The sequence below is a fragment of the Ammodytes marinus genome, assembly GCF_949987685.1.
Source record: "Ammodytes marinus genome assembly, chromosome: 13".
NCBI lineage: Eukaryota > Metazoa > Chordata > Actinopteri > Uranoscopiformes > Ammodytidae > Ammodytes > Ammodytes marinus.
The window spans coordinates 19258222-19270826 of record NC_137217.1 but is presented as its reverse complement, the minus strand read 5'-3'; the positions used below and the strand labels follow the sequence as shown (position 1 = coordinate 19270826).

Genomic DNA, 12605 nt, shown 5'->3' with positions numbered 1-12605 from the left:
ACATCTGTGGAGAGGGTGAAGGAAGTTTTGTCTCCAAATTTGTTTTAACTTTTTTTTTAAGAGTAATTTCAAGTCATTCAATAGCCTTTCAGTAAATACATTCACTGTGTCTCAATCGACTTGGTTTAAAAGAAGAAAACACAGTTAGTCTGGGCCCAACTGAAAAGTTAGGCTGGCTGAAGGGTGATCCTAAAGTTAGGAGACTTTTTTTAAGATTCAGGGGCCGTATTACAGAAACTTGGCTATATTAACATAAATAAATCGCTTACTTCACCTTTAAGTTTCGTCTTGGTGAATAAGGTGCATCATAAACTGAAGGAAAGAGTGGACATTCCATATGTTTTGAGCTGTTGACCAGAGGCTACGGCACGCGTCTAACACCGGCCGACATGCAACAAATACTGGCTTAATGGAAAGCCTCAACACATGTTTTAGCTATGCAATCTGTTATGAGTAGATGTGTGGGTACATTTGAATGCACAATCTAATAAATTTGGGAATCAATGCTGCAAATAAAATGACTGTTAGATTAAATGATACATTGTGTTTTAAAAGCTTATTGTAAAAAGCTGTCACTTTAAACCACTGCCAAATTGAATCTGCAAAACAGGTTGGACTACTGTGTTCCAGTCAACATTAACATAACAAGGAAGCTGTGGTCAAGCCCTTACTTCCTTTATTCAGATTGAGTGTGTCTAACAAGTCATGGATACATCGACGCAGGTTTCATGAGGATTCAAAAAAGACCTGATATCTGATTTCCTTGTTAGCACATGGTCTGGGCGTGTGACTGAGTAAAGTTCTTCAGACTGTCAAAAGAGATAGATCCAGTGACGGCGATCTGCAGCCAAGACATGAAGCTCTTGCCTCTCGTAATTCTGGTGCTGAACAGCTTCTGTGCCTTTTCAAAAAGTAAGAAGAAGTTTCAAATGTTCTTTGTTTTATTAAGAATAACACCGTTGGAAACCTTTTCACTGGAGATTGTCACATGTTGTATTGTACTTATTTGCATTTTATTGTTTTTCAGTTCCTCATGAAATTGTCTATGTTGTGGGCTGCTTTCAGAACTGCATGACTGACGTACAGTTTGAGTTTGATGGCGAGAAGATTCTATACGTGGATTTTGAAAAACATGAGATCGAATACAAAGTGCCCGGATTTATTGAGCTCACGCCCAGTGAAGTATTTGGTGATATGAATGTATACAAGAATGCTATCAAAGCCAATAAATCGTGTCCATTAGCTTTGGCTTATCTCATTATAGAGGAGAAAAGTCCACCAGAGGCAAATGGTAAGTTAACATCAATGTTTATCTCTGTAGTGCCATGATCGATAAAATGTTGATGAAGGTTTTTGATCCACTACAGACCCTCCCGAGAACGTCCTCTACCCTTCAGAAGACGTTCAGCCAGGAGTTGAAAACAGCCTCATCTGCTTTGTGAATAATTTCTACCCACCTTCCATCAAAGTGAACTGGACCAAAAATGGTCTCCCAGTGTCAGAGGGGGTGTCTCTCAGTCGATATTATCCCAATGATGATCAAACCTTCCACCAGTTCGCAACCCTGAAATTCACACCGAGGGAGGGGGACATTTATAGCTGCACTGTGGAGCACTCAGCCCTGGAGAGGCCTATAACAAAAATCTGGGGTGAGTTTTTAGATCTTGTAAAGCCACCTTAATATAAAAATGTGTGTATTTTTTTGGGTCTGTACTGATGTTCTCTAACGTTCCTTCCCAGAACCTGACTTGAGTTATCCCAGTATTGGACCTGATGTTTTCTGTGGAGGGGGTCTGGCTCTGGGCTTTTTTGGAGTCGCAGTCGGAACATTTTTGATGGTTAAGGGACACCATGGGCAATAATTACTTTGTTTATGAGGGATTTTTAACATGGAATTGATGCTGATGAATGTATTCTCTTCTAAACCATGAAGTGGTTTCGAGACAAATATCAGCCCTGCACTCGTTCTTTATATTTAAGTAGGCCTACTGTATTGAATGAAGAGTTTAAATGTGGAATATGTACAGTCCAAACATGTTTGAAAACAAAATATTTATTCAACACACAAATAGGAAATATGCAAGAAAACAGTTTAGCCTTTCAGTTTTTTCAGTTTTCAATTTAACGCCAGTCTATTTAACTTTTTAAAGAACAAAAGAAAGGCTGACTTCATTGTTAATAATACACAAACGTACAGTATCTATAACAGGGTAGGAAATTAGCGGGGGCTTGGGGAAAAATGCCCCTGAAAAATCTGAAATTGCCCTTGAAATTCATTTGACAGGGGCTTTTAATGCAGAGGTAAAATAGAACATTATTTTGGGGGATAACGGTATTATTATGAAATTGCAAAGCCAGAGTTGAAAATGGACAGCTTGGCATCCATGGTACTTTACTTTCAAATACAAATTAGATGATACAAATGATTTCAGACACGTCAAGTTGGAAAAAACGCCCACACAGAGAATTTCTATTTAAAGCTGCAGTTGAGAGTTTTTTTACTGTAATATTTGGCAAAACTGTCATAATAGCCATTCAGCTATATGTAGGTGAAGTGGTCTGAAAATTTTTTTTTATCACTTTGCTCCCCCCTGCCTCTGTGTGCTGCCCCCCAAAATTGCCACCGCTCATGTTAATTTTGACCAATCAGAGCGAGGTCAGATTCTCCGTTCTTATTGGCTGTGGGACCTTGGCAACAACGTTGATGCGTCAGTTGCGTGAGCGTTCACGACCCTAGCAGTCTGACACTAGCCTACTGTTTGGTACAAGGCTACTACGGCGGACAGCGAGTGGCAATGTCTTCACAAACGAACCCTCAATTTACCATTCCCAGGATACTAACAACTAACACCGCTAAGACAGCAAAAAAACGAGGAAAGACGAATATTGAAAAGTTAACTGCTGAAAGGGAGACGGAGAGAGCTTGAAAAAAAGTACACCGGCCATGTCTTCTTGCCCTATCACATCAAGACCTCTCCGACCGCGACCTCGCGACTTTTTTTTTCAAAACAGCGACAAGCGACAAATCTAGCTTTTTTTCTGGTGTTATTGGTGACTTTTTTCGCCAAAGCAAGTATCATCTCTTCTCAACGAGCAGCGGGAGCACTGACACGCAGCCCGCTCCTCGCGCAGCAGCCCCGATCTGAGAGGTGTAGCCTATCTCCTGCTCTGACCGTAGCTGGGAGGGGATGCTGCGCGAGGACCGGGCCGTCTGTCAGTGCTCTGTGACGGGGGACGGGCCAGGAGGCTCCCGCTGCTCGTTGAGAAGCGTTAAAAGTGATATTTGCTTCGGCGAAAAAGTCACCAATTACACCAGAAAAAAAGCTAGATTTGTCGCTTGTCGCTGTCTTGAAAAAAAAGTCGCCAGGGGGGCTGAAAAGTAGCTAAATATAGCGACAAAATCGCTAAGTTGGCAACACTGCCCGAGCAGCCCCTCCCAGCTGCGGTCAGAGCAGGAGCATAGATAGTAGGAGATACACACACACCTCTCCGCTCTGTTACAATTAGTTTGCTATCTTGCCTGGCTGTTACAGCTACTTTTGTTAGGCCTACCAGCACATTTACAATGATTTTAAGCTAACATACATGGTATGTCTGTGATTAAAATGTATGCTCAATATGTACGTATGTAGCCTAGTTATCATTACTAATGTTTAATCACCTCGGAATCGGACATGGTGTTTGTCTCCTGTCAATGTAACTGAATTCACATGAACGCGCGTAGCTGTTGTTCAGAGGGAGGAGCTACAGCAGGTAGAGCGTTGGGAAAACAGCCGTTGGGATCCCAACGGCTCAAATTATCAACTGCAGCTTTAAATTAAATACTAAGTGGTTTTAAAAAGTCCTAAAATGTCATTCATTTCATCTGGAAAACCCTGGTGGTACCCTGATAAAGGAAACAAGATATTTCCAAACAATTGATAAATTTGACCCTGAAATTATCAAAAATGCCCCCGAAACACACAGCATAGGGGCAAAAAAAAGCCCATGTTAAAAAAAGTAAATTTCCTACCCTGTTCAGATCACTCAGGGGTTTTGCTACCACAGCCGATTGTTCTGGTATGACCAGGAGCTCGGCTAGTGTAAGCTAACATTAGCATACTTTAAATAGGTAGATATTGTGTAACTGACATTACCGTGTTAGTTCACAGACGTCTCTGAACAGGAGTGGAAACTAAATCAAACCATGAAACATAAGAAACTACACGGAGCAGTCTACAGCTTCTGGTCTGACAAAAGTAGGCTACTGATCTTCTTTGTATTATAAGAAGTGTTTTAGATTCATACACTGAATGTGATAGGGGTTCTCTGATCTAAATGAAACATTATGTATTATAACTTTTGAATTTGTTTACTAGAGTTTCTATTTTTCTTATTGGTTATTGTATTGTTGTGTATTCAAACATTACCTATGTCTGTATGGTTAACTGAATGTATGAAACTTTGATTTACTTTAAGAATATTGTGATTTTTGTATAAAATAAAATGTAATTAATTAAGTAATCTCCTTGATATCAATTTTTAAAAACCATGGGTAACTACATTCAAACAGGTCTGGTCAGTGGATTCAGATTTGAAAAGATACAGTAAGTGATGTAGTGAGGCAGCTTTTGCAATAGACCTAAATATTTTCATAAAGCACACATCATCATTTCTGATGCTTACTTGTGTCTTCTTGATGACTGCATACTAGACTCAGTTATTTCCTTTTTTTGCTATACATTAAACTCTAATGATTTGTCACTGTGCAGTGGGATCCATTAATACGGAGATCAAATTACACCTGCTTGTAACATGCAGAACAAAATGACTCCCCTTTTTAATTACACTTTGTGCCACGCCCACTTACTGTAGGCTACAAAAAAAATGTTGTTGAGTAGTTTCTGCTTCACTTCCTCATATGTCCCTAGTGAGATACTTTACTTCTGACTTCTAAACAGTCTCTTGTTGTTCACCATGCATATACACCGCTTCTTTGTGCTACTGTCTCTGTCTATGATAGTCTCAAGAGCAGGTGAGTAAAATTTAAATAAAATCTGTCATTGTTTATTTGTGTAGCACAATGATAAGACAAAAAAAATTGTGTTAGAAATAGGGGTAAAGAACAGGGAAATGCAGCTTTCTACTTGATCTAATACTTGAATGTATTTGTGTTACAGGCGCTTACTTTGGTTTCGGTTTGCTGCGTTGCCAGTTTACTTCCCCTGATGATGCTGTTTATCTGGAACAAGTCTACTTTAATAAGTTACTTATTGGACAATACAACAGCACTTTGGGAAAATACATCGGCTACACAGAGAAAGCCAAAGAGATTGCAGATGACCTCAACAAAAATCCCGCTTTTTTGAAACAAGAAAAAAAGAATGAAGAGAAATGCAGAACCCACATCCCATGGGCTTTTCACGCACTTTCAAAATCAGGTGATTGTGTATATTGAAACCTTTGGTTACTTCTGATAACAACCTGCAAAATGTAATGTAAGTTATTTAGTGCCTAGATACCGTATGTCAGGGCCGGCGGTAGCCAGGGGCCAGGGTGGGCCGTACCCAGTTTAGTTAGGTCGTTCTCTGCATGTCACTCCCCTCTCTGCCCCATTTCACCTCTGTCTCTCTGCACTATCAATAAAGCATAAAAAATGCCCAAAAAGTACCGTAAAAAAAAAAAAAAAGTGGCGGCTTATTTGAGGATGTTTTCGCGAAATCACTGCTCATTAGGCCGAGGTTTTCGTGACAACCTACGGGGTTTTGTTGGAAAAATCATGCAAAAAATAAATAAATTTAATCAACCTGCGGACTCCACTTACAGCCAACTGCCCAAATTCGGTATTTAATCGAAGTTCCGGGATAGATAAGCAAAACATTATTAGGCACGCACAAGGAAGTTAGAATCTGTCAATATCTTTCCAACTTTACCGAACTTTCTGCCCACCAAAGTGAATTCCCAGCACTGGATGATGAAGATATAGGATGTCATGTCACTGCAATTGTGATGTTGTTGTATTGACTGAAAGACAGAACATAAAAGTCTCCACGCGGTGCCTTCTACCGGGGACACAAGGTCAGAGTGGCTCAACTTTGTATTTGATGGGAAAGTGCCCCAAACTCTTTCTAAACACTATGTTCGAGCCCCTTTACGTTTAGCCTACAGTGGGGGCTTCGTTTCAAAACTGACGACCGTGGATGGATGTTTTGACTTCCCAGTGTTCGCGACCGAAGCTCCATCGAGGAAGTGAGTTTCACCATTTAAAAATAAATATTTTAGGCCTACTGTTTAATTGACCCAGGCTGTCTAGTCATTTTGGGGCCCAGGGTATAAGCATGGACATAACACACGGGCATTTTCCCTACGTATCCTAGCCTATCTATGATAGCACAAACTTATTTTTAGGGGGCCAAGCCCGAGTAGGGCCTGGGACTATTGTTTTTGCCGGAATTTTTATTCCTATTATTTTTCTCCGCGTAAAACTGGTGCTGCAGCCCAAACCGTAAAGGGTTGGGACATGCCACTTGCATGACTAGATCCAGGTCAGTGCCTGGTACGCAGACGAAAAAATTCAGACATCCCGGCCACTAGGTGGCGCTACAAGAAAGGAAACCGCGTTTGGGGCTGTAACTCCCATACCGAAAGTCCGACAGTCAAAAACTTTATATCCACAGATGCCCACAAGTCATCTTTTAGGCCCCGCCCATTTGCGTATATATAGATTTTTCGCTACATCGCAAAAACTGTCAGTCACCAAAACATACTGCTACAGTTTTCGCCCGATTTGGACGAAACCAAAAGCATTATGCTCTACCGATTCCCACGAGCAAAAGTTGGATAAAGAATTTTTCTACGACCATCGGAAGATTCCTATGTGGGCGGGAATTATTAAACAAATTAGTTTTTCAATTTGTTTTCCTGTTTTCTTTTGGCGGGAATTCAAAAAAGTGTCTTTACTATGGAGAGGCTGACAATCTGCTTTTGCTCATAGCTCCCCAACCAAACATCGCACATTCAAAAACTTGACATCCACTTGTTCGGTACATTGAGCTGCATCTTTCTATCTAACATAGCTTTACGAATGTCATACATAAGGGGTGCCAAAACCACAAAAAGCAAAGAAAATGCGTTTGGGCCTATAACTCCCACAACGAACATCCCACATTCAAAAACTTGACATCCACGGATTCCGTGAAGCGAGGGGCCGGCGCCGGGGACGACGACGCCCGATCCCGAGTCGCGTGGAAGGCTTGGCCCCCGTTCACAACTGCTTGCAGTTCTAGTCTTTTCTTGAATTGCTTTATTGGAGCAAAATAAAGTTTCAAAGCCAGTTTTGCCTAAGCATACATTTTTGCAAGCATACAATTTGTCAAAAGGTCAGTAGGCCTATAGGCCTACGAAGTAGCCTATACACAATAGGTAGGCTAATGTAACATAGAATTCATAAATTTTTAGGATAATATAAGCAAGCCTTTTTATGACATTTATGAAAATAACAGTAGGCCTATAGTGTCGGTTAATTTTTTATGAACTTTTTTCGTAAGTGTTCCATTCCTTTCCTTCCTATCTACTGTTTATGTTGTATTTACTAGTAGGACCTACACTTCAGTTTCTCAACAGTTTTCACAATACATACATTTATAATAAAGAAATAAACGTTATACAAAAAAGACATGGGCCTACAGTAAATTCTATAAAGTATAAAATGAATCGTATTAAGTTTTCTTTCAATTTTAAACAAACATTCATTAATTGTTAAGTAATGCACATAAAAAAAATGTAATTATGTAACCCAGTTATTTGTCAAACATTGCACAGGGTATGTGGATGACTTGATGGACCTCATATTTGAAAAAATGTTTCTTGACCCGGCGCTATAGGCTACATAAAAGAGGTTTTAAAGATCCCTATCAATAAGGACCTATGTGCACAGCATAAGCAGCTAGACATGGAGGAGGTCACCGCTAACCCCGCATCCCGATTCCAGCAAGAGGCAGTCTGAACCCTGTGTATCTGATCCTGGTCACCTGAAATGACAACGCATAACCTCCATCCACAGAGTGTATAGGCTAGAAGATAGATACCTGTAACCATTAGATAATTACTCAACAGTCAATGTCCTGTATCAGGGTGGTTTTCCAACCCTTTTGTTTTTTCTTTTTTTGTATGGGTCCATTAAATCCTTTATTTTTAGTAAGATTTTCCACTTCTACTTTTTCAAGTGTTGTGCCAAAAGCTGCTCCATCGCGTAGTGCAACTATTGATTACTGTGATTACAATACATGCTTTACAGTATCTGTAAAATGTCTCATATTCATGTTTAATGTTGTGCACAGTAGCTGCTGATCAAAAAACTTCAGTTTAAGCTTGTTCTTCACTTTGAGAAACCTGATTAATTGCCTCATACATTTCTCTTTATTCTGTTTACTTATTCCCTTCTTAACATTAGTACCCAGTATGTATTTAGCCTTGTGCACAACACATTTACACTGTAATTTGAGGGTTGTAATACGAAGTGTTAAACTCTGCATTCTGACTAATTTAAAATCTATAATCTCATATCAACTTGTTTTTTTCTATGTTTTCTCGCTCCAAGTTGAGCCCTCCGTCAAGCTGAGGTCAGTCAAGGCAGAGGGCAGCAAACACCCAGGCATGCTCCTCTGCAGCGCGTATGGCTTCTTCCCCAAACAAATCCGAGTGAAGTGGCTGAGGGATGGAAAGGAAGTGACATCTGACGTGACATCCACTGATGAACTGTCCAATGGGAATTGGCTCTACCAGGTGCACTCCTATCTGGAGTACACACCCACACCCGGAGAGAGAATCATATGCATGGTGGAGCACTCCAGCCTCATGAAGCCAAAGTTCCTTGAGTGGGGTAAGAGCGAAAGAAGGTGTGTGGTGTGGCAGCAGGTTAGATTAGATTAACCTGAATGTTACCAAGGCAAAATTGATCTCGGACCTTATTCTGTTATGAAAAAAAAATGGAAAATCTTAATTTTTATAGAGTTAAGGTCAAATTATTAATGTACAATATGCTCATCGAATGTGGTGTTTGTGATTGTGTATTGTTTTTCCAGGAACAAGAACTGATTCAGAGAGGAATAAGATTGCTGTCGGAGCAGCAGGGCTGTTGCTGGGTCTGGTCGTTTTTGTTGCTGGGTTGATTTACTACAAGAAGAACTCTCATGGTGAGGGACCAAATTAACCAAAATATTACCTATCTCAGCAGCTGAGGCAAAGAGTGTGTAAAGATACATAGGTCCTATTGAAGATTACAATACACAAAGAGAACATTCTGCCTCCTGGAAAAAGCTGTCACATTGCATCACTGTTAATAGTTGTTTGAAGTTCAACTCTGGTACACCCCTGCAGCAATGCATTGCTGTCAGAAAATATTTATTGTTTCATTATTCCTTAAATCCTAGACGAGCATAGAAGTAACCACCCCCAGTGATTTTTTTCCCATTCAAAAAATTAATGTAGCAAAAGAGCCTCTGTCTTGTTCTTAACACTTGTCAAAATCTAATTATTGTGACTCAAACCGACTACTGGTATGTGTGACTTTGCTTTTCCTCTATGTTTTTATTCTAGGGCGGATGTTGGTGCCAACTAGTTAACATGAAAACACCACTTGTCCAGCACCTTAACTTGATGAACAAAAAAGAAACCAAGCACTAAACAGGAAAAGTGCTTGCAAATGGAATTTCTGTCAGTTAAGAGACTGGTGTGTTAACACACTGTCTGCCTACAACATGAAGATTACAGCACACAACATTTGTTAACTCCCCCTGCAGGACTTACATTTTCAAGGAAAGCAAACTTGATCACTGGATAAATTCTTTACCGCACTTAACGTGCAATCAGTTTTTTTCTCAGCAATGCAATTGATCTTATAAATGTAAACAACATACAATCTACTCTTATAGCGGCTTAATTTTTTACTTTGTATGTTGTGTTGTTTCTATGTTTGCTTCACTAGAAACACAGAGACACATGAGCACCCTCATCAAATCCAGAGTGGCCACCTTCAACCATGACTCACCCTCCCCATGTTTAGTCTAGTCTACTTCACTCATAGCTATGACCCACTCATGCATTTAGAACTGGGTCAGGGCTTTGGGCATTGCAGCCCTCAGTAATGTCTGACTAATCCTCAACCAGGTTAGACAGATAAAACCCCCTAGCCTTGTTTAATACTAACAATTTACAAAAAGCATACAGGTAAACAAAAGCAAAACAAAAATGGATTTGTTGGTCTTTGTTTTGTGGTGTTGTATGGAGATTCATACTCATGAGTTGTTTTTAGTGCTATCATTCAACAGGGGATAGAATGGTTTACTCTCCTAATGCAAATTTCAGTTCCCAACAGGAATCAGTGACCTTTGTTGTATATAAACTATGTATTCTGGGCTATTTGGCTTTTAAGGGTAACAAATATGGAAGATTGTTTTTTTTTATAATTGCAGGAATGGTTCACAACTTGCATCATAGGCCTACCACTTGTGGCTTAAAAATTACATATTTAGTCATTTGTTGTGCCCATGTGAATCCTTCGTCCATCAATAATTTAATATGACAACCGCTGTTGAATTTGAATTTTTGAATTTTTTTATTTTATTTCAGACATATCAAAAACAATACAAAACTAAATGAAAAACATACAAATACAGTAAACAAAATGTATGTTTAAATGACTTCACAAAAAGAAAAAAAATTATCTGTATTGATGTGATATGCCTGAAAAGGAGCAGGAAGAAGTATACACTTATTTAATCCTACCCCTTTTCCATAGTAAAAAAAATAAAAATATTTATTATATTCGCTTCTTGTATTCCATATAATCTCTATACAATCTATCTATACAATTGGCGATACTATATTTGACATTTACGATCTATACATACATACAACTTAATATACTATGATTTTTTATATTTTATATATTTATACAATGCATATATCTATATTTATATACAATCAATATATCCATATCTACATACATATCTATACAATCAGTATATACAGTATCTCACAAAAGTGAGTACACCCCTCACATTTCTTCACATTTTTCTTTATATCTTTCCATGGGACAACACTGAAGAAATGACACTTTGATACAATGTAAAGTAGTCAGTGTACAGCTTGTATAACAGTGTAAATTTACTGTCCCCTCAAAATAACTCGACACACAGCCATTAATGTCTAAACTGCTGGCAACAAAAGTGAGTACACCCCTTAGACAAAATTTACAAATTGGGCCCAAAGTGTAAATATTTTGTGTGGCCACCATTATTTTCCAGCACTGCCTTAACCCTCTTGGGCATGTAGTTCACTAGAGCTTCACAGGTTGCAACTGGAACCCTCTTCCACCCATTTATGACAGCATCACAGAGCTGGTGGATATTAAAGACCTTGCGCTCCTCCACCTTCTGTTTGAGGATGCCCCAAAGATGCTCAATAGGGGTTAGGTCTGGAGAAATGCTTGGCCAGTCCATAACCTTTACCCTCAGCTTTTTTAGCAAGCCACTGGTCGTCTTGGAGGTGTGTTTGGGGTCGTTATCATGTTGCAATACCACCCTGCGGCCCAGTTTACGAAGGTTGAGTGCACGTGGTCAGCGTCGTACACAGAGGTTGGCTTTGGAAAATAGACGTATGAGTGCTGCCAGCATTGCTGAAGGGCTTGAAGGGGTGGGGGGTCAACCTGTCAGTGCTCAGACCATACGCCGCACTCTGCATCATACTGGTCTGCATGGCTGTCATCCCAGAAGGAAGCCTATTCTAAAGATGATGCACAAGAAACCCCACAAAAAGTTTGCTGAAGACAAACAGACTACGGACATGGATTACTGCAACCATGTCCTGTGTTCTGATGAGACCAAAATACATTTATTTGGTTCAGATGGTGTTAAGAGTGTGGAGCGGCAACCAGGTGAGGAGTACAAAGACAAGTGTGTCTTGCCTAGAGTCAAGCATGGTGGTTGGAGTGTCATGGTCTGGGGCTGCATGAGTGCTGCCAGCACTGGGGATCTACAGTTCATTGAATTCTAACATGTACTGTGACATACTGAAGCAGAGCATGATCCCCTCCCTTCATAAACTGGGCCGCAGGGCAGTACTGCAACATGATAACGACCCCAAACACACCTCCGAACGACCACTGGCTTGCTAAAGAAGTTGAGGGTAAAGGTTATGGACTGGCCAAGCATGTCACCAGTCTTAAACCCTATTGAGCATCTTTGGGGCATCCTCAAACGGGAGATGGAGGAGCGCAAGGACTCTAATATCCACCAGCTCCTTGATGTCGTCATGAATGGGTAGAAGAGGGTTCCAGTTGCAACCTGTGAAGCTCTAGTGAACTACATGCCCAAGAGGGTTAAGGCAGCGCTAGAAAATAATGATGGCAAAACAAAAAATTTACACTTTGGGCCCAATTTGGACATTTTTTCTTAGGGGTGTACTCACTTTTGTTGCCAGCAGTTTAGACATTAATGGCTGTGTGTCGAGTTATTTTGAGGGGACAGTAAATTTACACTGTTATACAAGCTGTACACTGACTACTTGACATTGTATCAAAGTGTCATTTATTCAGTGTTGTCGCATGGAAAGATATAATGAAATAT

At 40.0% G+C, this 12605-nt stretch overlaps 2 protein-coding genes across 3 annotated transcripts; both read left to right on the top strand.

The window, feature by feature from the left end:
* The first annotated feature begins 725 nt into the window (after positions 1-725).
* Positions 726-4434, top strand: LOC307259169 (H-2 class II histocompatibility antigen, I-E alpha chain-like). 2 transcript variants are annotated; one of them, XM_080038913.1, is made up of 4 exons: positions 726-912; positions 1028-1291; positions 1368-1649; positions 1741-4434. In XM_080038913.1, exons 1-4 carry the CDS (start codon positions 855-857, stop codon positions 1860-1862), a joined length of 726 nt encoding a protein of 241 aa, XP_079895039.1. In that variant the 5' UTR covers positions 726-854; the 3' UTR covers positions 1863-4434. The 2 variants fall into 2 exon arrangements, with proteins under 2 accessions (XP_079895039.1, XP_079895040.1); XM_080038914.1 differs by having other exon boundaries at positions 833-912; positions 1066-1291.
* A 479-nt stretch (positions 4435-4913) lies between these two features.
* On the top strand, positions 4914-10884 carry LOC307259957 (DLA class II histocompatibility antigen, DR-1 beta chain-like). Its single transcript, XM_080040052.1, has 5 exons — positions 4914-5014; positions 5160-5420; positions 8579-8860; positions 9063-9173; positions 9577-10884. Exons 1-5 carry the CDS (start codon positions 4957-4959, stop codon positions 9600-9602), a joined length of 738 nt encoding a protein of 245 aa, XP_079896178.1. The 5' UTR covers positions 4914-4956; the 3' UTR covers positions 9603-10884.
* The last annotated feature ends 1721 nt before the right edge of the window (positions 10885-12605 follow it).

Coding starts and splice junctions, on each gene's coding strand:
- LOC307259169 (XM_080038913.1), top strand. CDS start 855: ATGAAGCTCTTGCCTCTCGTAATTCTGGTGCTGAACAGCTTCTGTGCC. Junction 913..1,027: donor CTTCTGTGCCTTTTCAAAAA/GTAAGAAGAAGT, acceptor ATTGTTTTTCAG/TTCCTCATGAAATTGTCTAT. Junction 1,650..1,740: donor GCCTATAACAAAAATCTGGG/GTGAGTTTTTAG, acceptor GTTCCTTCCCAG/AACCTGACTTGAGTTATCCC.
- LOC307259957 (XM_080040052.1), top strand. CDS start 4,957: ATGCATATACACCGCTTCTTTGTGCTACTGTCTCTGTCTATGATAGTC. Junction 5,015..5,159: donor TATGATAGTCTCAAGAGCAG/GTGAGTAAAATT, acceptor TTTGTGTTACAG/GCGCTTACTTTGGTTTCGGT. Junction 9,174..9,576: donor CTACAAGAAGAACTCTCATG/GTGAGGGACCAA, acceptor TTTTTATTCTAG/GGCGGATGTTGGTGCCAACT.